Source organism: Cibotium barometz, chromosome 4 (assembly GCF_041138505.1).
Source record: "Cibotium barometz isolate CiBa-2024 chromosome 4, ASM4113850v1, whole genome shotgun sequence".
Classification (NCBI taxonomy): Eukaryota; Viridiplantae; Streptophyta; class Polypodiopsida; order Cyatheales; family Cibotiaceae; genus Cibotium; species Cibotium barometz.
The window spans coordinates 5608931-5633904 of record NC_141049.1 but is presented as its reverse complement, the minus strand read 5'-3'; the positions used below and the strand labels follow the sequence as shown (position 1 = coordinate 5633904).

Here is a 24974-nt window from a genome sequence, read left to right as displayed (position 1 = left end):
ACACTTGTACAAATATAAATACTCCAAGAAATACAAAAAGTATTGAGGGAGCGGCCAGCCCTTTTCGGCCCCAGTGCTGGTGTCATTTGTATTTTTAGTATTTCCAGTATTTGTGTTGCTGATGTTGTTTCCATTGTTTAATAACAGTTAAATTAAGTATTCTAAATATGTGTATATTGTCTTCCGATCCGTGGGCCTCCTGTAGGGAGCGGTCACATTGGTATCAGAGCCCGGTCGTCTCTCTTTCTCAAGAGGAGACACGGAGTTTTGAGATCGAAAGCAAGCACGCACACTTAATTCAATGGACAGCCAGGGCAACACATTGGAAGTGCCGAATTCGAGGGGCCAATCAAGTGCTTCACGGGATTCCGATGCATTGCATGGAAGGCATAAGCCTCTTGAGAGAGTCTATGACAGTGCATACATGGGACAGCCATCACGTGGTAAAGAACCCATGCAAGAGGAAGAGCCCAATGCATTGAGGGCTGAGTTGGAGCACATGAAGAGGCTCTTGTAGGCAAAAGAGCAAGAGCTGAAATTCTTGCATGAAGACCCTCATGTACAAAGTGTCATAGAAGCCAAGAAAGCTGATACTATGGTGGACATGACTTTTGAGTCTATGGCTCGAGAAGTGGGCAAGAAGCCAAGGGAGTTGGCACTCTCTTATCTTATCCGCAAGGGTGACCTTAAAGAGGGAGAGGATGGACAGCTTATGTTCAAGAATCCACCCCGTTTGCAACATGGGGACCCAGCCTCTCAAAGGTTGAGATCATACTTGCATAAAGAAGAAGTTTCGGTCACCTCCCGCCATGCATCCACTCCTCAGGGCACAGGAGGAAACAGATCTATGCATGCTCAAAGGCCATTTGGATTCCAAGAATGTACATCATGGGCACAGTGGTCGGCATGCAAGCCGAAAGACTTTGCCCATTGAGTTGTCTCGTGGTGAGACATTGCATCATTTGGGGAGGTCACATGCATCGGGGCCAGAGATTCATAATGCACATGCCACCATGCCTTTTGAAACATCTTTGGTTGCCCATGAAGCCCATGCAGAGAAAGCTGCCCCGTTGGATAAGGGGAAGAGAAAAAGAGTAGAACATGTACCACATCCCAAGAAGCTCAAGGAGTTCAAGGCAAGGGACAAGATCTTGAAATTTGATGCCTTTCATGGAGAGTATGATGCCTCTAAGGTGCTAGCTTTTGTGGCCCAGTTTGATATTGCTTTTAGTGATGAGGACTTCACTGAGAAGTCCAAAATTCGTCATGCAAGCATGTTCTTGAAGGAGACAGCTGCCCATTGGTGGATCATTGAAAAGACCGCCAAAGATCCCATTTGCACTTGGAAAGAGTTTAAGGACAGATTTAATGCCCAATTCTTGCCTCCTAATGCGGAGCAAACTCTCACCCAAAAGTGGGATAGACTTGAGCAAAAAGATAATGAAAGTGTGCAGCAGTATGTCAATAAGTTTTGGAAAGTGTTGCTTGAGGTAACTCCCTTTATGCAACTCTCCGCCGAGGATGAAGAAAGAGGAAGTTTTGCTCCGGATTGCAACCAGCTTATCGTTCGGGCATTGAATTGCACCTGAAACACACTCTACAACAGCTTATAGCCTCTGCTCTTGCTACGGAGCAATTGGTGCTCAAAATTAAGCAAGATCAAGGGAGTTCTAAGGGCAAAGAGAAGGCTGTCCCAAACTTGCAAAAAGGTGGACAGCCACCTAAAAAGAGCTTCTGGGATGTCCAGAAAGGAGGTAAAGCTGAAAATACCTCATCCAAGGATCATGGGCCAAAGAAGAACAAATTTGGCTTGACCCCCGAGCAAAGGGAGCAATATGCAAAGGAGGGGAAATGCTTTTCTTGTGGCAGCAAAGAGCATATGTTTAGACAATGCCCCAATCGCAAACCAAAGCATGAGGACAAGCAACCCAAGGCAAATGTGCATGCAGTTCCCGATGTGCAGGGAAGCACAAAGCATGATGGAAAAGAGAGGATGGTATGCAAAGCATGGGGTCAAATCAAGGATCAACACGCTCTATTTATGTTTGATGATTGTGCAACAGATAACTTCATCTCTATTCAGATGGCAGCTGCCTTGGGTATTGAGGTTGAGGACACGGGCCTCAAATTGAAGCAAAAGCTGCCTTTGTTAGTAAAGAGGTGCAAGTTATCCCACTTATTGGGAAGTTGCGCATACATATTCAGGGTTATCTTGATCATGAGCATTTCTTGGTTGCCCCACTTAATAGATGCGATGTATTGCTTGGCAAGCCATGGCATCATAGGCTTGAGTCCCGCAAAGAGTACAAGACAAACAGGATTTCTTTTATGCATAGAGGCCACATGCATGTTATTGATGCTGGCAAGGAAGGAGATTCTATCCCAGTTGTATCTCACATCCAGATTAATAAAGCAATGAAAAAGAGTCTTTCTGCGTACTTGGTTTTTGTTCGTGATAGCATTGAACCAAGTCATCAAAATGTGGATGTTTTGACTCAGGATAGGCTGAATTTTCTTCATGCATACAAAGATTGTTTTGCTGATGCATTGCCAGGAGTACTACCTCCTCAAAGGCTCGAGGATCATCGCATAGATCTTGTGCCAGGTAGTTCTCCACCTAACAAACCTACATATCGTGTGAGTGCCGCACAACAAGATGAGATCATGAAGCAGGTTAATGAGCTTTTGGAGAAAGGTTTGGTTCAGCCAAGTTCCTCACCTTATTGCTCTCTCGTGCTTCTTGTTCAAAAGAAAGATGGGTCATTCCGCATGTGTGTGGATTATAGAGCTCTAAATAAGCTCACCATCAAGAATAGATTTCCAATCCCGTGTATTGATGACATTTTGGATAAGCTTGATGGCTCGGCTTGTTTCAGCCGTATTGATTTGAAGAGTGGTTATCACCAGATACGAGTGGTGCCACAGGATGTCCACAAAATTGCATTCAGGACAGCTTTTGGATTGTATGAATTTTTGGTGATGCCTTTTGGTCTCACCAATGCCCCAGCCACATTCAATCGTATGATGGATAGGATATTCCAACCCCATCGAAAATTCACAGATGTATTCTTTGATGACATCTTGGTTTTCTCCAAGAATGAGCAGGAGCATAGGACTCATTTGGCCACAGTGTTTGAAGAGTTGCAGAAGCATAAACTCTTTATTAATGCCAAGAAAAGCGAGTTCTTTCTTTCAGAGATACACTATTTGGGTCACATTGTATCCAAGGATGGTGTAAGAATGGATCCTGCCAAGATTGAAACCATTCGGAATTGGCCAGAGTTGCAAAATGTACATCAAGTACGTAGTTTTCTGGGGTTATGTTCATACTACAGGCGCTTCATAAGGCATTTTGCTATGATTGCCACCCCTCTACATGATCTCATGAAAAAGAAAGTCACTTTTAAATGGACCCCAAAGGAGCAGGATGCCTTCTTGCAACTCAAGAATGTTATCATATGTGGACCCGTATTGATTGTTCCCAACTTGCAAAGGTCATACATAGTGGAATGTGATGCTTGTGGTGATTGTATAGGGGCTGTCCTAAATCAAGAAGGTCATGCAGTTGCATATGAGAGCCGTCGATTGCATGATACCGAGCTTCATATGGATATCTATGAGAAAGAGCTCTTGGCATTCATGCCTTAAAGATATGGAAACATTATCTTCTTGGAGCTGAATTTGTAGTCAAGACAAATCATCAAAGCTTGAGATACTTTCTATCTCAAACAAAGCTTTCAGAGAAGCAGATGAGAATGGCAAACTTTCTTTCCATGTTTCATTTTCAGATTGTACATACTCCGAGAAAGAAAAATGTGGTGGCAGATGCATTATCCAGGAGGCCTTATGTGGCTGCAGTTTCAGTGGCCTCTCAAGGGGACTATCTGCCATGCCAGATTTGTATCATTTGGATGCTGATTTTTGCCATATATGGATTGATTTGATGGCTGGTCACTCACATGCCTCTTAGGTGATCAAAGAGGGTTATCTTATGAAGGATAACTACTTATGTGTGGTAAAGGATATGCATCCAAAGGTTATGGAGGAATGTCACGCTCCACCTTATGCTGGTCATAGAGGTATCATGCCTACTACACGCATGATTGAGAGATATTTCTTTTGGCCAAGCATGCGTAAAGACATTGAGGCATATGTACGTGCATGTCTTACTTGCCAAAAGGTGAAATTTGACAAGCAAAAGCCTCCAGGTTTGCTTCAGCCATTGCCTATTCCCTCGCAGCCATGGGAAAGTATTACTATGGACTTTATTATGGACTTGCCTAGATCCAGCATGGGAATGATGCTATTTGGACCATTGTGGACAGGTTTAGCAAGCAAGCTCACTTCTTGCCCGTCAAGAAAACCATTAAAGTTGATCATATGGTGAAGCTTTTTCTTGCTAACATCTTCAAGCATCATGGTATGCCTAAGTCCATTGTTGGGGATAGAGATCCCAGGACTACGAGCCTCTTCTGGAGGGCTTTATTTGATAACATGGGCACTAAACTTGAGTTTTCATCAGCTTATCATCCCCAAACAGATGGCCGAAGTGAAGCTGCAAATTCAGCCATGTTGGATTTGTTGAAGTGTTATGTGGCAGATCGAAAGACTGCATGGGAGAAGCATCTTCCACTTGTAGAGTTTGCCTACAACAACACAGTTCATGCCTCCACGGGAAAGGCCCCGTTTGAGATTATTTATGGCAGAGTGATCTTGCCACCCATCCTTCGTACAAAGGATGAGATTTTTCTGATGAGTATGTGCGTGACTTGGATGTAGCCTTTGCTCAGGTGCGGACAGCCATTGCAAGGTCACAAGATAAGCATAAAAGGGCTGCTGACAAGCATTTGAGAAAGCTAGGCTTCGGAAGAGGCCAGGACGAGAGGGATTGTATCCAAAGCTTTCTACTCGATATTATGGACCCTTCAAAGTGACTGACAAGATCAATGAAGTGTCCTTGAGGCTTGCTTTACCCAGCCATTGGAAGATTCACAATGCTTTTCATGTGAGTCTTTTGCGGAAGTATGTGGGGCCAGATCCAGAGGAGCCTGTCACAGAAGATCCGCCAGAAGTTGATAAGCTTGAAAAGATCCTTCAGCCAGAGTAGATTGTATTTCACAAGGAGAGAAAGTTACCACATGGGAAGCTTTCCAGGACATACCTTGTGAAATTTAAAAATTATTTACCAATTGATGCAAAGTGGGTAGATGAGGATTATTTTGCTGACTACCCTTAGCTTCTACATGCATATCTTGAGGCTTTTCAGGTAAGTCACATGCATCTTAGTTTCAAGTTCATGGAGCACATGCCACCGTGCCTCATGAAACTTCTATGACGGCCCATGGAGCCCATGCAGATAGGGCTGCCCCGTTGGATAAGGGGAAAAGAAAAAGAGAAGACCATGAGCCTCATGCCAGAAAGCTCAAGGAATTTAAAGCAAGTGACAAATCTGTTAAGTTTGATGTCTTTCATGGAGAACATGATGCTTCTAAAGTGTGAGCATTTGTGGCATAGTTCGACATTGCTTTTAGCGATGAGGACTTTACTGAAAAGTCAAAAGTGCGCCATGCTAGCATGTTTTTGAAAGGGACCGCTGCTCATTGGTGGATCACTGAAAAGATCACCAAGGATCCCATTTGCACCTGGAAGGAATTTAAAGACAGATTCTATGCTCAGTTTTTGCCACCAAATGTGGAGCAAACTCTCACTCAAAAGTGGGACAGGCTGGAGCAAAGAGATAATGAAAGTGTGCAACAGTATGTTAACAAGTTCTGGAAAGTATTGCTGGAAGTAAGTCCCTTTATGCAAATCACTGAGGATGAAAGAAAGAGGAAGTTTCGCTCTGGACTGCAACCAGCATATCGTTCGGGCATTGAATTGCACCCGAAACATACTTTGCAACAGTTCACAGCTTCTGCTCTTGCTACGGAGCAATTGGTGCTCAAGATTAAACAGGATCAAGGAGGTTCAAAGGGGAAAGACAAGGCTGTCCCAAATCTGCAAAAGGGTGGACAGCCACCTAAAAAGAACTTCCAAGAGACCCACAAGGGTGGTAAAGCTGAAAATACCACATCTAAAGATCAGGGCCCAAGGAAGAACAAATTCGGCTTAACCCCGGAGCAAAGAGAGCAATATGCCAAGGATGGAAAATGTTTTTCTTGTGGTAGCAAAGACCACATGTTTCGACAATGCCCTGACCGCAAACCTAAGCACGAGGACAAGCAGACCAAGGCTAATGTACATGCAGTTCCTGATGTGCAAGGAAACACAAGTCATGATGCAAAAGAGCGAATGGTATGCAAGGCTTGGGGACAAATCAAGGATCGCCCACATTATTCATGTTTGATGACTGTGCAACCGATAACTTCATCTCTATGCAAACGGCAGCTGCATTGGGTATTGAGGTTGAGAACATGGGACCTCAGATTGAAGCTAAAGCTGCATTTGTTGGTAAAGAGGTGCAGGTTACCCCGTTGATAGGGAAGTTGCATATTCATATTCAGGGCTACGTTGATAATGAACACTTCCTAGTTGCTCCACTAAATGGGTGTGATGTATTGTTGGGCAAGCCATGGCATCATAGGCTTGAGCCTCACAAAGACTACAAGTCCAATATGATTTCTTTTATGCATAAAGGCCGCATGCATTTTATTGATGCTGGCAAAGAAGGGGATTCCATCCCACATGTATCACACATCCAAATTAATAAAGCAATGAAAAAGAGTCTTTCTGCGTACTTGGTTTTTGTTCGTGATAGCCTTGTGCCAAATCATCAAAATGTGGATGCTATGTCTAATGATAGGCTGAATTTTCTTCATGCATTCAACGACTGTTTTGCTGATTCATTGCTAGGAGAATTACCTCCCCAAAGGCTCGAAGATCATCGCATAGATCTTGTGCCAGGTAGTTCTCCACCCAACAAACCCGCATATCGAGTGAGTGCCGCACAACAAGAAGAGATCATGAAGTAGGTCCATAAAACTGCATTCAGGACAGCCTTCAGATTATATGAATTTTTGGTAATGCCTTTTGGTCTCACCAATGCTCCTGCCACTTTTAATCGTATGATGGATAGGATATTCCGACCCCATCGTAAATTCACAGGAGTATTCTTTGATGATATCTTGGTTTTCTCCAAGAATGAGCAGGAACACAGAACTCATTTGGTCACAGTGTTTGAAGCGTTGCGGAAGCATAAACTTTTCATTAATGCCAAGAAAAGTGAGTTCTTCCTTTCAGAGATTCATTATGTGGGTCATATTGTATCCAAGGATGGAGTTACAATGGATCCTACAAAGATAGAGACCATTCGGAATTGGCCCGAATTGCAAAACTTACATCAAGTACGTAGTTTTCTGGGATTATGTTCGTATTACAGGCGTTTCATAAGGCATTTCGCTATGATTGCCACTCCTCTACATGATCTCACAAAGAAGAAAATCACTTTCAAATGGACTTCAAAAGAGCAGGATGCTTTCTTGTAGCTCAAGCATGCTATCATATGTGGTCCAGTATTGATTGTTCCTGATTTGCACAAGTCATTCGTAGTTGAATGTGATGCTTGCGGTGATTGTATAGGAGCTGTCCTAAATCAAGAAGGGCATGCAGTTGCATACGAGAGCCGTCGTTTGCATGATGCTGAGCTTCATATGGATATCTATGAGAAAGAGCTCTTGGCTGTAATTCACGCCTTAAAGATATGGAAACATTATCTTCTTGGGACTGAATTTGTAGTCAAGACAGATCATCAAAGCTTGAGATTTTTTTGACAAGCAAAAACCTCCAGATTTGCTTGAGCCATTGCCTATTCCCTCGCAACCTTGGGAAAGTATTACTATGGATTTTATTATGGATTTGCCTAGATCCCAGCATGGGAATGATGCTATTTGGACCATTGTGGACAGGTTTAGCAAGCAAGCTCATTTCTTGGCCGTCAAGAAAACCATTAAAGCTGATCATATGGTAAAGCTTTTTCTTGCTAATATTTTCAAGCATCATGGTATGCCTAAATCCATTGTTGGGGATAGAGATCCTAGGACTACAAGCCTCTTTTGGAGGGCTTTATTTGATAATATGGATACTAAACTTGAGTTTTCATCAGCTTATCATCCCCAAACGGATGGCCGAAGTGAAGCTGCAAATTCAGCCATGTTGGATTTATTGAAATGTTATGTGGCAGGTCAAAAGACTGCATGGGAGAAGTATCTTCCACTTGTTGAGTTTGCCTACAGCAATACAATCCATGCCTCCACGGGAAAGGCTCCCTTTGAGATTATTTATGGCAGAGTGGTATTGCCACCCATCCTTCGTACAAAGGATGAGATTTTTGCACCTGATGAATATGTTCAAGACTTGGATGTAGCTTTTGGTCAGGTGCGGACAGCCATTGCAAGATCTCAGGATAAGCATAAAATGGCTGCTGACAAGCATAGAAGGGACATGGAAGTCAAAGAAGTTGATTGGGTCTTGCTGAAATTTGAGAAAGCTAGGCTTCAGAAGAGGCCAGGACGAGAAGGATCATATCCTAAGCTTTCTCCTCGCTATTATGGACCCTTCAAGGTGATTCAGAAGATCAATGAAGTGTCCTACAGGCTTGCTTTACCTAGTCACTGGAAGATTCACAATGCTTTTCATGTGAGTCTATTTCGGAAATATGTGGAGCCAGATCCTAATGAGCCTGTTCACAGAAGATCCGCCAGAGATTGAAGAGCTTGAGGAGATCCTCCAGCCAAAACAGATTGTTTTTCACAAGAAGCGAAAGCTACCTCCAGGGAAGCTTTCCAGGAGATACCTTGTGAAGTTTAAGAAATATTTGCCTATTGATGCAAAATGGGTAAATGAGGACTATTTTGTTGATTATCCATAATTGTTGCAGGCATATCTTGAGGCTTTTCAGTTGAGGACAACTCTTTAGAAGCCCAGGGGGATGTCACCAATTGGTCGACCATTTGGTCCATCTCCAGTTTTTGTGTCTCGTTCACTTGAGGCCAGGCCAGTGTCTCATGTGAAGAGGCCAGTATTTTGCTGACATGGACGGGAGCCGGACTGGTGCCACCCGTGTGTTAGCAGGATGGTGTCGTATGGACGGGAGCCAGACTGGTGCCACCCGTGTATAACCTGGACTGTGTTCTATCCATGGGATTGTCACGCCATGGAAGGGCCAGTATTTGTGCCGTGTCTTGCCTATGGGACTGTCACTCCATAGGGAGGCTCGTGCCTGGAACTGTGTCTTACCTATGGGACTGTCACTCCATAGGAAGACCAGGTTTTTATGTTTTACATCGTGCCATTTTTGTGCCGACAGATATTTTGTACTTGTTCCATGAACAGGAGATATGTCCATGATACTATTTGCACATGCACTCATGTTCTGCATGTTTGAAACTGTTTTCGCATGACTTGTATTTTTGTGTTTGCCTGTTTGACATGTTACTTACTGAGTGGGGACGCCTGCCAGTGAGTCGTGAAGTCTGCTCTGTCTTCTGACGAGTTTTGGTGCATGTGAACAGGTGGTAAGTATATTGCACATGTTGGTTTAATATTTCATATTTTAACCCTTTGTTTTATAAGGTTATTTGTTCACACTCACTTAAAAGTGGGCACCGACATGTTGGTTTAATATTTCATATTTTAACCCTTTGTTTTATAAGGTTATTTGTTCACACTCACTTAAGAGTGGGCACCCACTTAGGAGCCAAGGTGGGGAGCCCCGGGGGTGCATGGTCACCTACCCACACCCTCTTAGAATTGGCCGCCCACATGCAAACGTGGGTAGTCAGCCACAACACAATAGTGCAACTCCCTCTTTAATTTTTATAAAAAGAGCCTTCACCTCCATCGTAGAGACAGCTTCCACCATCTTTCGTAAAGAGAAAATCTGCCGGCGACCTCCTTCTGTGCATATTCTCAAGCAACGCCATCTTCCCATCTCTACTGGCGACTGAACTTGCTGCAAGCGGCTGCCATCTCTTACTGTACTGTTGCGCGTACTCTCTTACAGGCGACTGCATACTCCACAGGCTGCGTTGCCTTGATCCCTTGCAGGCAGACGTGGGCTATCTTCAACAGGCGCTGCAACATTAGCAGGCTTCGCCTGTCCTTCAGCCGACTATCCCCTACAGGCGGTTGTGCAGGTTGAAGACAAGTGGCTGTACACAGCAGCCAGGTGCCCCCTATGCTTTAGGCGGCTGTTTCCTTGTTTCTCTCAGGTGGCTGCACTACAAACCAAGCTCTGCAGCCAGGTCGTTGTCCATCATCAGCATGCTGTGCTCCAGTAGGTTATTGTCCACAGTTTGGTAGCTGTGTTCCTATGGTGGCTACACCCTCTACACAGGAAGCTCCTTCTCAATCTCCTCGACAGGCTGCTGTGACTCAGTGTCTCACTCAAGTAACTGCACACAAATACCACGGGTATTGGTCCTCCATATGCCAACCACAAGTAAGTGAATTTTCAGATTTGAGTAAAGTACTTTGTGATAAATCTGATAAGGGATTCCTGACTCCCTCCACGGCAACACCCGTTCGGTGCCGGGTAGTCCAAGCTCTATTGGAGAACCTCGGTCCAAAGGTGCTGAGATCGGGAGAGCCAGGCGTTAGTCGGGCGCTCTCCGCGGAGTCCAGTGAAAGCACAGGACCGTAGAGACTGGACAACGCTAGTGGTCGTTCTGCTTCGAATATCTACTTCGAGCCTATTTGTTTGGTACTGTATTCATCTTGTACATGGACATCATCTCGTTCTTGGAACCCATGGAGCATTGTATTTGTTAAATACTCCCAATAAATATATCATATATTGAGGGGGGGGTCGGCCCGTTCCGGCCCCAGTGCTGGTGTCCATTTATCTCATTTTATTTCATTTCAATTTCAAGTTGTATTAAGTTGTCTATTTCAAATTGTGGTTTTAAAGTTGTGCTATTACGCGTGTAGGTGTCCAACAGAGTCTTCCCACTTGACGGGATCGGTTTCAAAGACCAGGACATATTTATTTATATTTGTCGCACCAGTTTTGTGCCCGACAGGAACCTCTTGTACAAGTTTCATGGAAGGGAGATTTCATCCATTGTTTGTATACATGCATTTATGCCTACATGCATAAATTTGTTTTTGTATGACTTGTTTGCGTGTGTCTACCTGTTATGCCGTGCCAATACACTGGACAGGGACGCCCCCAGTGTACCGTGGAATGCTCTTTACTGACTTGGTGGTTTGGCCTTTTTAAAAGGTAAAATCCATAAACTATGGTTAACTTTAATGTTTATAAGCTAATGTGTTTACACACATTTTAAAAAGGGGCTGGACATTTTCTTTTGATGGTGCCCATAGTATTAAATTGGTTTTAAGGCTTTATAACCTTCAAAAAAAGTATTGCATGAAATATTAATATTTTATGCCCCGCATGGGTGGTGGCTGAACTTTTCTCTCCATCGCCTGCTCTGCTCTCTTCATCGCCTGGTATTCTACTCCATTTTTGTACTCGCCTGCTGCCCACCTGAATGGAATAGGCTGCCTGTGTGCTGTTCGGCTGAAGTACCTGCTGTACCTGCCTCCCACCTGCACACGTGTGCTGTAAGGCTGCTGAAAACTGTACCTGCCTGCTCTGAACCGCCTGTACTTGCTGCTTATGTACTGAATCTGCAAGTACAGCACCTGATGTACCTGCTGCAAAATTTGAATAGCACTTGGCTGGTTGTACCTGCACACGTGTGGAACATCTAATATATCTACTGTACCTGCATAGTACCTAGCTGGTTGTACCTGCACACGTGTGAAGCATTTAATGTATCTGCTGTACTTGTTGCAAGTACAGTACCTATATAGTACTTGGCTGGTTGTACCTGCACACGTGACGCATTTAATGTACCTGTTGTACCTATTGCAAGTACAAAACTTGAATACTATCTAGTTGTACCTGATGTGCCTGATTGTACCCGCTACAAATTGTACCTGTTGTACCTGGATTGTCATGTTTTCCCATTTGTGTAATTCTGAAATTTGTTAATTTAAATTCAGAGAATTCTTTAAGTTGTGTAGTGCAGGAGCAAAGCATGTATATGCTGACCATGCTCAGGAATGTTCTTCCTAGTGTGGTCAGTATATTTCCCTGTGTGGTGTTGTTAATCGCGCTCTCAGAGTTTCTAAGAGCAAGTGAAGGTTTGACTCACCAGGGAATTTGGGAGCAAAGCTCATTGGGGAGAACCAGGTCATGCTCCCTCCGCGGTGTACCCCTTGGCCTGCGTTAGTACGGGCGTGCTTGTTGTCCACCCAGTGAAGGTGGGAATGAGCCTGTGATTTGGGGCTACTCCAACCAACACCTCTTCATCAACTCCCTTGTGGAGAAATCTAGCCTGTCAAGCCCGTGACACTTGTACAAATATAAATACTCCAAGAAATACAAAAAGTATTAAGGTGGGGGCCGGCCCTTTTCAGCCCAAGTGCTGGTGTCATTTGTATTTTCAGTATTTCCAGTATTTGTGTTGCTGGTGTTGTTTCCATTGTTTAATAACAGTTAAATTAAGTGTTCTAAATATGTGTATATTGTCTTCCGATCTGTAGGCCTCCTGTAGGGAGCGGTCACAACGGCTCATGTGAAAGCCCACTGCATTGCATTTACCATCTTGCATTCTCTGTGCATAGCATTCTGTTTTTTGTGTTTGGGGTGCATGTGTGAATGAAAACCCAAAAATGGGCATTCATGCATGTGAAAACCTCTTGCATTGTGGCATTGATCTAGTACCGCCCAAACTCAAAAGATTCTACACTGGTCAAAATGCACATGTTCTACACCGTCGACAAACCAAAGCCACATTTCTTTTCATGATCCTCTTCAACCCCTTTTCATCTTCTCTCATGGTCCCCTTTTGGCCTGAGAGGGGGTGTGTGAAAACATGCCTAAGCCTGCCATTTTATCCAGCCCAAAAGGGTATTTTTTGGCATTTTACTTGTCTTTGCTACTAGCCGACAGCTTACCCTGACTGACCAACAGTCCTATAGCATATATAAGAAACTCAACATTATTCACTACAGGCAGAACATCACAACCCCAAGTCTTGCTGCCCCCGATGCTCCTTCATCTTCAAGCAGTGCATCGTTACCTTCTACTGTTGTTGGTGTTTTCGCATCTACAGGCTGCGAGTCCTCTCCTGCTCTCTGCTCCTTTACCTCGACATCAAGACGGCATCCCTCTCTGCTCATTTCTTCGGGACAGCAGCCTACCATCTGCCTTGGATTATGGCCTTCTCCACCCTCTGCATTATCACGGGACAACAACCCTCTCTGCTCCTTCAGAGTCTCACATTGGCTCTTGTACTGGATTTCATGATATATGCACTCACTCATTTCATGCTCTGTTGATTTGCTCTGATCTCTCATACATTTGGTCCTTTCGTCCTTTTGTCCTCACAATTGGTAGACATCCCGTCGCATCTTAGGCCAATAGAATGACCTCTCTAACTTCTACAAGGTACTGTTGATACCCCTATGACCCCCACAAAGACGGTTCTTGAAAAACAACCAGCTATCCCGTATACTGTAGTGGCCTGGTTCTGAATTGAGGGCCAAATGATATTGAGTCCCAAACTCTTCCGAATCTGGATACTGTGCCTTCATATTGTCCAAGTCTTTGCTTTGAATCTCTAGCACAATGGACTCCTGCAATGTCTAAATAGTGCCCTTTCAACTAAGAGCACCAGCCAACGGGTTATTTTTTCCTGAGACGTATTCAATCATTCCCCCAAATTGTTGGAACAATTGACTCCACCTGGACTGCATGTCACTCCATTGGGCACTGGACATGGTTTGCAACCATTTAAGTGCCTGGTGATCTGTCTTAACTGTGAAGTCCCTCCCGTAAAGGAAGTGCTTCCAGTGTTTAAGAGCGGTCATCATCCCCAAGAGCTCTTTGTCATACACCGAATAATTCTTCTCGGCATTATTCAACTTGCAGCTATAATAAGCTACTGTAAAACAGCTCCAATGGCAAGATTACTCGCATCGATAATCACCTCGAAAGAATCATCCCACAATGCCAACTTCAAAACTGGTGACTCAAAGGCAACTTTCTTCATTGCCTAGAATGCCTCTAGAGCTCCGTAGTTTTCTTGGATTATGCTCTTACTAATGCAGGTTCATTCTTCTTCTGGACAAACAGAATGGGAGCAGCAAAAGGTGAGGAAGATGGTCGGATAAATCCAGACTGGAGTAGTTGGGCTAATTGCTGCTCCAACTCGCTCTCCAATGCCTTATAAAGGCAGTAGGGGAACTTGCTTGGAGGTTCTGAACCAGGAACCAACTCTATGCGATGGTCCTCAGGTCTACTGGGTGGAAGGTCGCCTCGCAGCATGATGCTGCTGTATTGAGACAAAAGACCAGCCATCTGCTGCTCCCCTGTGGGAGCTACTTTGAACTGCATTAGACTGAGAGCGGACATATAACAACACACACTCTCCTCCTTTTCTGATGGCTCTTTGGGCCTGAATGTGGGAAATGAGTGGAATGCCACGAATGCTCTAATCCCCACGAATCATGAGAAGCTCACGAAAGCCTTCAACTATGGTAAAAGTGTCCTGCCTCCAATCAAGAATGGGTACATACTGTCGAAACCACTGGATCCCGAGGATGGGCATGGGAGCGGCAAAAGGTGAGCAAGATAGTCGGATAAATCCAGACCGGAGTACTTGGGCGAATTGCTGCTCCAGCTCGCTCTCCAATGCCTTAGAAAGGCAGTAGGGGAACTTGCTTGGAGGTTTTGAACCAGGAACCAACTTTATGCGATGGTCCTCAGGTCTACTGGGTGGGAGAGTACGTGGGAGGTCGTCTTGCAGCATGATGTTGCTGTATTGAGACAAAAGACCAGCCATCTGCTGCTCCCATGTGGGAGCTACTTTGAATTGCATTAGACTGAGAACGGACATATAACAAAACACACTCTCCTCCTTTTCTAATGGCTCTTTGGGCCTGAATGTGGGAAATGAGTGGAATGCCAGGAATGCTCCAATCCCCACGAATCATTAGAAGCTCAGGAAAGCCTTCAACTATGGTGAAAGTGTCCTGCCTCCAATCAAGAATGGGTGCATACTGTCGAAACCACTGGATCTTGAGGATCATGTCACATCCTAAAAGAGGGGAGACAATGAAATCCCACTGGAATGTGGCCCGTTGAACTTGAAACTCAAATTGTTGAGCTTTATGAGTGAGATCAAGTATTGGCAAAGCACCGATGTGAAATTAGCTATCATCTGGATAATGAAATACTCCAAGGGGGGGGGAGTCGGCCCATTCCGGCCTCTATGTGGTGTCAGTTGTGCAACTTTTATTTTAAACTTTGTGGATTGTTTAATGGCTATGATTAAATGCCAAAATGTTTAATTGTGCTGATGGTCAAAGCGATGCACACCCACTCCCGCGCTTCTCGGGCTAGTTACATGAGGTTATCTTCTTCTGATATGCCCCACTGCTGGGCCATTGTAATGACCCTATTGGAATAGGTCAAAACAAGGGAACCACCCTGAGTGAGTTTGTAAAACTCATCCTCGAGATTGGTCATGTACTGTGGTGGAAGAAAACGGGCTTTGAGGTCAGCCACGAAGGTATTTCAATGAAAACGGAATCGGCTTGTGATGGAATCAAAATCTTGCATTAATTCAGCCCATCCAGCTTTCCTTCCTCTCAAATCATCCATGTCACACACATACTTGATTGACTAATGATCAGTAAATACCACAAACTTGGAGGGCTTTGTCTTGTGGATCTGTGATTTTAGCTAAAGGAAAATGTGCTTTAAATTGATAAATAAATTGAGTAACTACAGCATGATCACACTTACCATCATACTTACTAAAATTTGGAGAGGTTCGTATGACGGTGGTGGTAGGGGTGGTGGACGAGGAATGTGAAGCCTGCTGAGGGAGAGCCGCCAAAATTTGCGCCATCGTTTTCTGATTTTGGATTTGCACCCCCTCCCAGTCGAGTCTTTGCTGGAACTCTTGGTCGGCTTTCTCTCTGCGGCGTTGGTCTTCCTCATATTTGCGTGTGGCTTCCCTATCCCTCTATTTCTCCGCACGTCTCACTTCTTTTTCTTCATCTACGTTTCTTTTTGCTTCGTCGTCTTTTCTTCTTTGTTCTTCAATATGTAGCAAGACCTGTGTCAGATCTAAGATATCTTCTTTGGGCTTCTCTTTTTCGGCGACAAGCTGCATCTTTAGAGAATTTATTTGCTCCATCATTGTTCAAGGGGCTCTTCTATGCTTGGCGGAAGCGTTTTTTCTATTTGGAAGCTTTGTGTCTCCATCCCTTCTTGCTGGATTTCTTCTTGGTGTGATGTCTCTCTCGACATGGTGGAGGCCTGGGTTTCTTTTCCGGACCGCAGTTTAACCATCCACCGGATGCTCTCACTTCTTTAAGTAGCCGAGTTGGGTTACCACAACCTAATGCTCTAATACCAATGTTACATGCACTGAGCTTGATCGTGATAACACACAACAGGGCCTTCTTTATACCCTTCAATGGGTATTGGGACCCAATACTGTGACGTCTTCTACGTTCTCATTCTCTTCTCTCTCTCTCTCTACTCTCTAAAGTTGATGCTAGAGATTCTCACCACATAAAGGTATAAAGAAGGCCCTGTAGTCCGTTATCACAATTAAGCTCAGTGCATGTAACACAGAGGCTTTTAGGCACACATATTCACTATCTGCTTGATGAACTTCTATGAATGATATTGTTGTTGGCCTGTTTTAGAGCCCACGACTTGTGAAAATAAGCATTAAATGCTACGCATGCTTCACACGTGTGATGCGCTTCATCTACTACTGTTATTATGCTAGCGGACTGCTATTCCATGGCTGCCTATGATGCTTCGCATCCCACCTAAGACATAAGACATGCGTTGGCTGTCCCATGGGCTGGCCCATGCTGTACATGCTCTAATATGCTTGGTTTAATGCATATTATGGACTGACTAATATACCCTAATCCTTAGATGACCTAAATGCTTGTTCTCCAAATGGATTAAGGGACTGACCCTGACATCTAAGGTTGGAAGACTAACCTACGTAGCTCGTGCCTGACATGTCCTGGACTGGGGCTCACAATTGTTAGAATTCGTGGTGCTCATGCTAGATCAACTATGTGAAGGAGAGAGACTCACAAAATACAAGAAAATATCTTGCTTATTAAGTTGCTCAAAATACAACTAGGCTTCTTGCTCCATACAAAATGCCTTCTAGCTCCACCTTTAAATAGGTGAGCTAGTGGACCATAAGTCCATTCACACACACACCCTTCTCTTCCCCTTTTACATAACCTTAGTCTCTTAATACCTCCCCTCAATACCAACTATGAAAGTGTTTGGAATAGGTGGTATTGGACATATGAAAAAGATTGCCTTTATAACATTAGGCTTACAAGAATGTCATGGTGGTGTGGTTATCTAGGACTTACAACTATGTTCCTAGAGCCTTAGAGGCTAATATAATGATGCCATCTAAGTCTTTATTTAATGTCGATGAAGATGTACACATTAATGATGGTGCACCCCACTCTTTGTGCTTGACCTCTTGTAGTTGACATGCTTTGGACATACATGCCATTGCTTCCACATGCTTCCCACCTTGACCATTCTCACACAATGATCAAAACAAGGCTGCCACCCTTGCTTAAGTGGTTTGCACATAGATGTTCCTTCAACATGCTTGATGCTTTTCTGCATACCATACCTCCTCCATGGGCAATGAGGGAATTCCTTAGAGTAATGGTTATGAGGTAGATTTATATGGGAAAGGGAAAGGGAGGGTCTTACTACTTGCCTTATAGATTGATCAAGGGCAGTGTCTACTCCTTGATTACAATAAATGCTTTTGTGCATGTTGGTTACATGATACTCATTAGGGTTTGAAGGTACAAGCTTAATGAAAGTGAGTAAGTGATTGAGGTAAATGCTCAAACCAATAAGGTACATCATTCTTGGCTCAAGAAGGTGAGGACATGGCTCATAATGTTGTCTATGCCTCTTACAAAGACAATGCCAAGAGATGCTTAAAAACATGACAAACAACAAGGCAGAGCACTTAGTGATGCTATGCTCAACCTTACAACTCATCTTAGAAGATGAAAATGTTGAATATGCAGTGGAATAACATGCCTTGGGCTTGGGAAATGAGAGCATATGGCTTATGACATGCCTATGCCTCTTACAAACAAGAGCCTCAAGGGTGATACACAAAGATATTAAAGATGAGCACTTAGTGTGCATGTACCCAACTTTAAACCACTCAAAAAAACTGAGTTTGTTGATTAAAAATTAGAAAACTTCAATCTCTTTGGCTTATGGGATGAAGACAATGGTTTATGGTTGCACCATTTTTCCTTTGAAGCTTGCCAAGGTAAGCATAGAAGCGAGTTGACGATGAAGACTTATAATGTGGCACTTATGGTGTGTGCCCGGCCTCCAATATTGATGAAGAAGAGCCTCCTTAGTGTTAAAGACCTCCTCCTTTAATGGTTATGACCACTATTAGTGTTAAGCAACACTATTAGTGCCTATAAGCACACTTTGAGAAGCTTTGTGCACTTGAAGTTGTTGATGAAGCTTGATGAGAAGAGGCTCATGAATACCTCATGGTGTATGCCCACAACATCAAAGAATCTAGAGCAAAACACTTTCAAGAAGCACTTAAGAGATTTGAAGCTAATAAGAGGAGATTAGTGAAAGAAAACCTTAGATTTTGAAGCTTTAATGGTGAGCTTCAATGGCTACCAAAAGAGCAGCCTGGTCTTTTGACTTCAGCGCACGCATGGAGCAGCCATTGGGGCTTAGATTAGAACTGTAGATGCTTGAGGCTATGGGCTTCAAAAGCCCTAAGCCCACGCAGCCTATTATGCGCTGCAGACGTCGAATTCATGTACGACATCGACGGCAGCCAGGAACTACGCCGGCCTGCACAGGCGGCAATGCCGCAACGGAGAGAGGGCGATTCGGCTGATGAGCTGTACGAAAATGTCCGCCCGGATGTCCTCTTCACTTTCTTAGTTGAGAGCTACCCAAGATTTTGCCTCCACGAGCTGTTAGAGCTCCTCCACTGGCAGGAGGTTCAGCTCCACACAAGAAAAAGTGATAAATTTGACCTGTTCTACACCACAAAAAGGCCTAATCAACCAAAGCTCTGATACCATGTTAGAAACCGTGGTGCTCATGCTAGATCAACTATGTGGAGGAGAGAGACTCACAAAATACAAGAAAATATCTTGCTTATTAAGTTGCTCAAAATACAACTAGGCTTCTTGCTCCATACAAAATGCCTTCTAACTCCACCTTTAAATAGGTGAGCTAGTGGACCATAAGTCCATTCACACACACACCCTTCTCTTTCCCTTTTACATAACCTTAGTCTCTTAATAACAATGGGACCATGGCATATGACAAATGTTCCTAAAAATGGTCCTAATGATTTAAAATGTTACATTGAATGTTGAGCCAGTGTGTCACATGGCTCCACGTGCAAGGATGCAAGTGACACTAATGCTCAAGGCAGATTCAACCTGAGCACTAATACCAAATGTTGGAACCTGTAGGTCAAAGTTAGCTGCAGCAAGACACTCACAATAGAGCTCAAACAAAGTGAGAGAGAGAGAGGCACACAACTCGATTATGATTACCAAGTAAAATGAGCAGTATAAGGTACAAAGGATAAGTACACCCCAAATGATAAGCGTTAGAACCTGTTCACATGCATGAGTGGTATAAGATACAAAGAATAAGTACACTCTAAATGATAAGTTCCTCCTAAAGAGGGAAAAAGTGTCCCAACTAGTCCTAGAGTGTTTACACACCATTGTCATGATGTAGACATCTATGTCTACATCATGACAAAGATGTCTACATCATGAAGAAGGCACAATGCATGGTGAAAGGCCAAGGATTGCCTCATAAATTATGGATGGAGGCAATCATGTGTGCAACTCATGTCTTGAATAGGTGTCCGACAAAAGCATTGAAGATAATCACGCCTTATGAGGCTTGGTACAACAAGAAACCCAAACTGGATTACACTATCAGAGGGAATCGAAAAGATGTAGACAAATGACAAAAATGCTGAAGCTCCAAGAGAGATGAGAGAAAACAAAAGAATGCTGATGCACTAATTCTCAAGAAAAGAGTGGATACAACCAGCCTATAGGCGAGGAGGGGACTCCGTAGGCAAAGGGCTGAAGATGCTCACCAAAGTGATCAAGAAAGAATGATAGAAAGTGAGGAAGAGGACACATATGAGCTGGCCAACTACCTTTTAGGCTCCTACACGACTTGAAAATAGGCATAATAGCCATAAAAAAGGCGGGCACATAAAATAGGAAAAAAATATGAAAAAATATGGGGAATGCCTGAGCATGGAAATGGCCCCCATGACACCAGAATAGCCACCAACAGGAGATGATATATGCTAACACCCCCTCTCACGTCCTAGGGGTGGCCCAAGACCCAAGGAGCTGCCATGAACGCCAATAGCTGATTGAGATAATCCTTTAGTGAATAAGTCTGTAGCGTTATCCTGGGTAGGACAATATTGAAGAATAATGTCGCCCTCCAAGATCCGCTCCTGCCTGAAGCACAATAGACAATGCAATAGATACACAATGGAGAGAATTTAAAATTTCTGATTATACCAAAGAGGTACAAGTGATGGTGTTGTCCACCCGTACGCTCGCAAGTAGAGCTTAGATGGTGATCTAGATAGACTCTGGATGGAGGATGTACTAAGTATAGAAGGGGGGTGGATACTCACAAGCATTGGATGCCTTAGCTCATGGCAACCATGTCCATATATAGTATTGTAGTAGGCGGTGTGGTAGACGCGTATACAATGAGGGCGATTACATTGCATATAGACATAGTCATCGCCCACATATCAAGAACGTAGACCACCGCCCACTAATGATGGACCTAGTATCCGAGAGAATATTCTAGGAATGATCCCATCGGCGTCTAAGTCGGGGTTCCCACTAAAGACATATGCACCATGGCTACTCCTCATAATGGGGGCCCAACAAATGTGCATTATACATCAAAGTGAGATACATGCTGAGAGGCGGGCATTGAGTATATACTAACAAGAGTGTCTTGACTATTTCTCCACCAAGGTCCTCCATATTTGGAATCACTCAAAAGTTTTGTCTTTGGATTTGAGAAAACAAGCCCAGGCATACTTGCTAAAATCAACCACCAGGAGAAAAACATAACACACAAAACCAAGAGATAGAGTGCGCTCGGGCCGCATAAATCCGCATGAACCAATTCCAGAGGTGCCGTAGCTCGCCATGTAGCCTTCTTTGGAAAGGCCTCCCAATGTTGTTTCTCTTTGAGGCAAGAGTGACAAGGGCCTCATGGGTGCTATCATCTGGCAATCCATCCACCAGCTGCTCTCAAAAAGCCTTCCGCAAGGCCTCCAAATCTAGCATGCCAAAGATCGCCCGTGAGGGTAACCTCTGTGAGAGTAAAGAGCTGTGGCCATGGTCCTGGGTGCCTTGCCATAGGATCCTGTCAGTGAGAGTCCCGAATGATCACAGTTCTCCATAAATTCCACCTTAGTGCCCAATATGTACAAAAAGGAGATGGAATCCTAAATCTTGTACATATCGCACTCTCGAGGTGTACTTCCCTCCATTGCCATCTGGAATGAGGGACATTGTCCCTTTGCCAAGAATGGAGACAGTAGAGTTATCTCCAATGGCAACTCTACCGTGGCATTGTTGTAGTTCATCAAGCCAATCCTTGCAATAAGTCATGTGTTGTGTGGCACCACTATCTGAAATCCACTGAGGAGAGTGGGAATAAGAAGGAAAAGCCTCCTCTACCACTGGATGGGGAGTATCAAACTCCATATCAATCGAGGTGATGAAAGCTAACTCCTCCACAACTTTGGCAGATGAGCTTGCCCCTTTGTCCTTTTACTTCTCTTCCAAGTCCCACATGCGGCTCTAGCATTGTTGCCATAAGTGTCCCTATTTGGAGTAGTAATCGCAAACCTTTTGGTTATCAAAAGAGTTAGAAGTTGAAGACCCCTTCGGCTTTGCATCCTTAGAGTCCTTAGAGGGAGGTGCCCCATCTTTGCCTTTGTTAGGTTGCCCTCCCTCTTTGTCCAATGAAAGCATGGTTACCTTTCTTTGAAGAAGAATCCCTAAATCTGCTCTCCTCATCAAGGACCATAGGCACTAGCTCATCCCAAGTAATGGTTTCCGTTCAAGAAGTGAAGAATAGAAGCTCTCATATTTTGGGAGCAACTAAGCAAGTAGCCGGATGGCCATATCCTCCATTTGTTGATGTGAACCCATATGGAAGTAGAATCAGTGAGTGAAAGCTTTAACATTTGAAGCTCTAGAGAAACTCTCTTCATGGGTGTCTTCCGGTCATAGATGTCGGAGACTCTCTTCCAAGCAACATGTGCATGGGTATCCTGTTTGATGTGTGAGGGTTGAGAGTTCAAAAGGATGAATGACCAAGCATGGGCGTCAAACCGATCCCATAGAGCAGCTTCGTGCGTAAGGGCATCTCTTGTATCCTCATCCTTTGCGGTGTCCGGGTTAGGCCGGAGGATCGGTCAAGTGATGAACTCCAGAAGATTGTACGACTCCAAGACTGCTTCCACCATGACTTTCCAGATGTCGTAGTTTGTGCCATCCAACTTGGCATTTGAAGGAAAAGCCGGAAGAGTGGGTATCTGAACTGCCCGAGGTTGGATGAGTGCCATGATGTACCTCCTCTGAAAAAACACAGCCACCAAAACAGCCCAAGAACTGCTCTTTACACTTGTAGGGAGGGTGGGTGGCATAGAAAGAGAGTGGAGAGGAGAAAAAAAACACAAGAATGCAAATCTGCCCCTCCAAAGAAGAAAACGCAGGTGTGAAACACTGCAGAAAGCCAACAAGTTCGCGTGGAAACGTGGCAAAAATCAGCACCAATCAGCGATTCCAGGTCTAGACGCCTCTAGGCTCTGACACCATGTCAGAGGGCAGCTGAAAGATGCAGATGAATGACAAAAATGCTGAAGCTCCAAGAGAGAGAGGAGAGAAAACAGCAAAATGCACTTCCTCAAAATGCTGATGCACTTCCTCAAGAAAAGAGTGGATACAACTAGCCCGTAGGCGAGGAGTGGAAGCCATAGGCAGAGGGCTGAAGGTGCTCACCAAAGTGGTCAAGAAAGAATGATGAAAAATGAGGAAGATGGCAGCATATATATATACCACATATGAGCTGGCTGACTGCCTCCTAGGCTCCTACATGACCTGAAAATAGACATAAGGGTGCTGGCCGTACAGCACAGACGCAGGTCAGCAGGCAGAGAGGAAGGGGACGCATGCCTTTTTGAGAACTCGATAGTTTGGAAACCCGCATCATCATTTTGTTGAATGTCACCAATATTTGTCGAATCAAATGGCACTCTGTAAATTCATAATGGTCATTCTTTGTCTCGAAAGCGACTTTGTGTACATCTCTCTTGGCTCTCTTGATCTACTAATACCTACCCTTCAAATCTACCTAAAGAAAAAGGCACCATTTAACCTCCAAGAGAGAATGTATGTGTGTGAGGCATAGAAAACTTACCCTTGGCCATGTTACCTTTGTGCTCATGAGAATGTGCCACTGCCAAAATCCCAAACCACCATCTGTCCATAATAGGTCCTAAATTGTTCATGCTGTACCTGGTCTAATATCTATTGTTCATGCGTCCAAACTTTCATGCTCAATTTCTCATGGTTGGCAATACTATTTGAAGACATATGGCTCCCTTTCCTCTGACTCCATCCATCAATGTGAAAGCCGTTCTCCTTCACACAGCCAAAATACCCGGCAATCTTACCATTGAGCTGTTCTTCCAACTCAACTCCAAACAGGTGAACCTCAAGCATGGGTTTACATCTGAGCTAGTGAAGGTCATTGAGCATGACTAACCTAGAAGCAAAACAGCTTCTCATATTGGCTAGCTTTAGGCAATCCTTGAGATATCAAAAGATCTTGCTGTCAGCATTTTTTTTTGGTGAAGAAGATTCTCATACTAGCAGAAAGTAGGGATACATCACAATAATAGTCTGCAAGAAAGCGCTATACTCACTGATTATCCCGTGTGGAAAACACAACTATCTTTTTAAAAAAGCCTCTGCCTTTATTTGTACATTGGACTAGTTCTGTGGAGATCTGGGAAGGGCATACTGCTGCTAGAATGCAAGAACTAATTAACTTAAAGTAAGAAGACCACTGTAACCAAAAAGAGAAAAAATTGCCGCTCGCGCGAGCGCACACATAAACACGCACCTTGGTTCAGTGTCCAAAAAGTTGAATTGCCGTTGATCAACGGGAAGTAGAATTTGAAGAAATTGCCTTAACTTTCCCTCCTCCAAAGCCCTCTCTATTGCATTTTGGGCCTGCATCGAGAACACAATGGTCCAATTATGAGGTAAATATTGTCACTTGCTGATTGTGTTGTAGAAGGTAAAACGGGTGCGCACCTGTTCGACAACATCCTCGATTATTTGTGGATTTGGAACCCTTCCCAATGTTCCACTGGAGGAGGAAGGGGAGGAGGAGGCGGCCAACATTGTTTTGGGTAGAACATGTGCTGTCATCCCGGTGACTGGAAATGGTCCAAGCTTTCTGCGGCCCAGTTTGATGGCTGCCCTGACATGGGGATTAGCGAGTGGGTGTCTTGCTGATGCTGCTGCCGCCTGAAGATTGAGATCAGCGTGAGGAGGCTGACCCGCGTTGAACCATGGGCCTCCTCGTGATAATGAGACAACCCAAGAGAAGGCCATATTGGATGAGACACTCAGAGTGTGTGTGTGTGTGTGTGAGAGAGAGAGAGAGAGAGAGAGAGAGAGAGCTTCCAATTTCCACCTCCCCACTACATGCTCAGAAGAATTGTAACCTGAGAAGATGATGAGTGTGTTTCACATAAATGAACATTAACGCGCCACAGCTCTGATGGAAGACG

The 24974-nt window shown here is 44.2% G+C and overlaps 1 protein-coding gene and 1 long non-coding RNA gene across 2 annotated transcripts in view; one reads left to right on the top strand and one right to left on the bottom strand.

Moving 5' to 3' along the window:
* The window catches only part of LOC147638824 (uncharacterized), a 35219-nt gene that overhangs the window by 9228 nt on the left and 1017 nt on the right, over positions 1-24974 (top strand). The window contains exon 2 of the long non-coding RNA XR_015263794.1: positions 10927-11221. This is a non-coding gene — a long non-coding RNA (uncharacterized LOC147638824). The remainder of the gene's footprint in view (positions 1-10926; positions 11222-24974) is intronic.
* Positions 1-24974, bottom strand: part of LOC147638825 (uncharacterized) — a 35137-nt gene that overhangs the window by 10100 nt on the left and 63 nt on the right. Inside the window, exons 1-2 of the mRNA XM_086784869.1 lie at positions 24493-24974; positions 24299-24408 (exon numbers count right to left, since the gene is read on the bottom strand). The exon at positions 24493-24974 is cut by the window's right edge and continues 63 nt beyond it. Coding sequence (XP_086640995.1) covers positions 24299-24408; positions 24493-24795 — 413 coding nt within the window. The 5' untranslated portion in view covers positions 24796-24974. The remainder of the gene's footprint in view (positions 1-24298; positions 24409-24492) is intronic.